We start from the raw sequence: 3,973 nt of genomic DNA on the forward strand, positions 1-3,973 counted from the left end.
AAAAGACAAATAAGTTATGTTTGCCATCCAAAATAGTTCAATATGAATCATGAAAAAAGAGCAAATTTACTGAAAATTGACCAAAAGAACAAAGTGCTACGTCCACACCAATCTCTGGGAAAACATTTACAAATGAAAAATAAGACAAAAACCAAACTAAATAACAAACTTTTAAAATAAACTACCACAGAAAAATTTACATCTAATTAAAATATATAAAAATCAGGCCATGGCTAATAGAATAAAATAAATGTAATGATAATAGTAATCAGATATAATACATATAAGTTACTGATATAATATATGGAGTCGCCCTTTATGAAAACTGACATAACACACCATATACATGATTTTCATCCAATATTATAGCGAGCTTTGTAGACTCCTGTTATTGCTAGTCATTTAATCTCTTGATTTGCAAATCTTGTTCTGCTTTATCCCCTATTTGTTTCAAGATCATAAAAGTAAAATAAATATGTATATATATGATCAAAGTATTATATAATTTACATGTAACAATACTATTATATTTAACATTAATCAGGGTTTTTGGTTTATTCGGTTTGATCGATTTATATGTCAAACCATATTCATATACTGCAGTTTTAAAAACATAACATCCATTTAATTATTCGGTATTACAAAATTAAAATCACTTTCCATTTCAGTTTGATTTTAGTTGGTCTGATTTTACCAGATTGAAGCTCTAAAATTGTGTTTAAGAAAAAGAAAAGAACAATTCTAGTTTCACCAAGATTATTCATTTAAATGTAGGTCTCCTAAATTTGAAATAATTTATTTTTGTAAATAGAGAATAAACAAACTTTAATATTTCAAAAAATTTGATTACGTATTTTTTATTTCCTCTAATATATTATATTCTAATCCCAAGCTTTTGGGTAAGAAGACGAATGATTCCATATAGTTTTGAAACATTTGTGTTATATAAAGTGAGAGGAGACTGTTGTCTCGGGCCACTCCTTCCCCATCCGTTTTCGCAGTCAGTCACAGCGTTCTGGCCAACACCCGCAAGTCTGTAGGCTTCCGCAAATGATTTTTTCAGTGCATTTTCCCAAGCAGTTCGGAACCTAGCCAAAGCGATATCATAATTCTTATTGCAAACACTGATCCGTCTCCTCCCATTAGGACCACTGTATTGTCGACTGACACTGTTAATATGGGTCTTTGCGTCATTCACTTGGATAGTTGACAGTGTTATCTGATAAAATTTCCAATCATAAAACAAAGCTTTCATCTATTTATATATCGTCTATTATTATACTAGTCACTAACTAAATAAAATAAATAATATACGCAATCCTTAATTGATATGAAGACATATGAAAATATAAAACATTACCGCAATAACAAGCACGTCTCCGAGATCTCTTGCGGCTTCTATTCGTGGATCTGAATCGAGTTGGTTCACGCAGAACGCGGCATCAGTCGTCTCTCTGCACAAGTTTTGAATGTCACTTTTTGGAATCGCGTTTGTTACCGAAAACGCGGACAAAAGGAACCATGTAAGCAAACAAATGTAATTTATCTTCATTGTGGGCACGTTGAGACAAAGTGGTGTTGGGTGTGTTTTCTTGGGTTTTAGTTTCTTTTTTATTTTTTATTAAAGAAAATTGAAACTTAAAAATGATAATGATATTGTATGAATTAGATTCCTTGATAGATTAGAAAACTATGAATCATCTATCTGCTAAAAGACAGCATATATATATATATACACACCATTGGTTTTGCTTTCTTTATTTATCATGTAACTGGTAATATGCATGGAGTGAAACACCTCAACCTACAGAGCTTTTAATGAGTTTGAATGATTTTATTCCATAAGTTTTATCATCTTTATAGTTGATTTTCTTTTAATTTTCAATTCTGTCAAGAAATTTAATTGTTTTCCCATTTTTCCATTCTTTTCCATAATTGTTTTTTTCCTGTTTTGGCAAGGTATCTATACTATTAAAAGATAATCAGTTTCAAAAAATCTACTTAAAATAGTTGTTGCACCCTTTTATTTTTTAGTCCAACTTATATAACATATAACCAAATTTATTATAACAACCAAATGTAATACTACGAGTAGTATCATGCGTATCTTTTTTTGTGGCGGCATGCATATCTTACGTATCTCACCAAAATCTTGCTCTAATATTTTAGGAAATATTCTTTACAAAAAAAATTTTTTAGGAAATATATTAATAATCTGACTGTTATATAGTTGTTTACTTTTTAGAAAATTTATGTGACATATCTGGTCTATCATAAACATGTCTCTCTAGATATCATGGTCTAACAAGTAACGTGGAACTGAGATTTTGTGTATGTCGATATGTAACGTTTAATTTGCATTCAAATGAATTAGTCCTAATCATAAAGTTTTTTAGACTCCCTAATAATATAATTGTACAACATTATACTATATTTTCTTTTATCACACATTAGTATATTAGATATATATTTAGTTAACACATGCGGTAATATAATATTCAATATCAAATTGTGCTATCAATCAAATTTTCACTGTTTGGCTTTTCTAAAATGTTGGTTAGGTAATTTCAAATACATGAATAGTAGTGGGACAATCCGTCCCGTAGACCTCACTGTCTCTTAGACTCCAGGTTCATAGCACTGCACCGCACCGACCCTAATCCCTCACCGTGGGAAGAACCGTCTCCATATCCACCGGTAGGTTATTGGTGCGCTTGACGTTACTCGAACCCAAAACCTCACTCTTTAACAACTTTTCACAAGACAAGATATCACCAATTAATTGACCTGCAGTTTTGTGCGCTTAACATGAAGAGAACTCACGAAATTGGTGACAGCTTGTTTTGTGGAGAGTTGTTAAAGGATGAGGTCTTAGATTCGAGTAACGCCAAGCGCATCAATAACCTACCGGTAGATGTTGAGGCGTTTCCTCCCACGGTGAAGGGTTATGATCGGTGCATTGCAGCGCTGTGAGCATGGAATCCATGGGACAGTGAGGTCCACGGGACAAGTTGTCACAATAAAAATCAATTTTTTGTGACAACCTGACCCGTGGACCTCACTGTAGTGCTGTAAACCTGGATCTAAGGGACAGTGAGGTCCACGGAACAGGTTGTCATCAAAATATTTTGAATTCTAAAACTAATTTTGATTGTGTATATTTTATTAACCTATCCTGGAGTTTTTTCAGTTACAATAAAATAATAATATTTAATATATTGAAATAAACAGATGTTAAAATCAAAAATTTAAAGTTTGACTATCACCTTATATAAATATCTTATATAATACCAATTTTTATAAAAATGAAATCAGATTTCTAAAATGGTATCAAATATATATATACATATATATATGTATATAATGATATTTATTTAAATATTCTAAGTTTCTCAAATTTTGTAACCATAATATTTTTATACCAGAAATAGATTCAGAAATATTTATTTAATTCAAATATGTACTTATTTATCATATATACTTGAAAGAAATCAGATTTCCTAAACCATATAAATTATATAACTACTTTTTAACATACCATTAATTATTCCAATCGTACTATTGTTACTCAACATTTCATGTGATATTATTTTTCTAAAAATATTTTATCACACAACGTTATGCTCACGATAACATTGTATAACATATTTTGTGTTCAATAGTGACATATTTTATGACATAATGTAGGGTTATTACACGATAAAGTTATATAATATATTTTTATGTTCAAAAGTAACTTCAGATGTTTTGCTGCTACGAAGACCGTGTCACAATTGTTCCGTAGGTTACATTCGGACTTTTAAACATCGATTATTAAAATGAGTTATCATATATCATATAACATATTACTGTATACTATATCTTCTTAGATTATATGGTTCCAAATATTTACAAAATCAAATTTTATAAAAAAATAGTTTAGCGAACAATTTTTTTTAAAATTATATATATTACATTAAATTATTTTTATAAA

The 3,973-nt window shown here is 29.8% G+C and overlaps 1 protein-coding gene across 1 annotated transcript; it reads right to left on the bottom strand.

Moving 5' to 3' along the window:
• Window positions 1–874: 874 nt before the first annotated feature.
• Window positions 875–2,986, bottom strand: LOC108824776 (pectinesterase inhibitor 5-like). The gene is made up of 4 exons (XM_018598165.2): window positions 2,909–2,986; window positions 2,669–2,752; window positions 1,361–1,606; window positions 875–1,219 (listed from the first exon to the last, which is right to left on the bottom strand). Exons 1-4 carry the CDS (start codon window positions 2,984–2,986, stop codon window positions 875–877), a joined length of 753 nt encoding a protein of 250 aa, XP_018453667.2.
• Between the last annotated feature and the right edge of the window lie 987 nt (window positions 2,987–3,973).

This window comes from Raphanus sativus, chromosome 9 (assembly GCF_000801105.2).
Source record: "Raphanus sativus cultivar WK10039 chromosome 9, ASM80110v3, whole genome shotgun sequence".
Classification (NCBI taxonomy): domain Eukaryota; kingdom Viridiplantae; phylum Streptophyta; class Magnoliopsida; order Brassicales; family Brassicaceae; genus Raphanus; species Raphanus sativus.

Coding starts and splice junctions, on each gene's coding strand:
- LOC108824776 (XM_018598165.2), bottom strand. CDS start 2,986: ATGGATTCCATGCTCACAGCGCTGCAATGCACCGATCATAACCCTTCA. Junction 1,607..2,668: donor TGGAGACGGTTCTTCCCACG/GTGAGGGATTAG, acceptor AAAATAAAAAAG/AAACTAAAACCCAAGAAAAC. Junction 1,220..1,360: donor GAGACGTGCTTGTTATTGCG/GTAATGTTTTAT, acceptor AAATTTTATCAG/ATAACACTGTCAACTATCCA.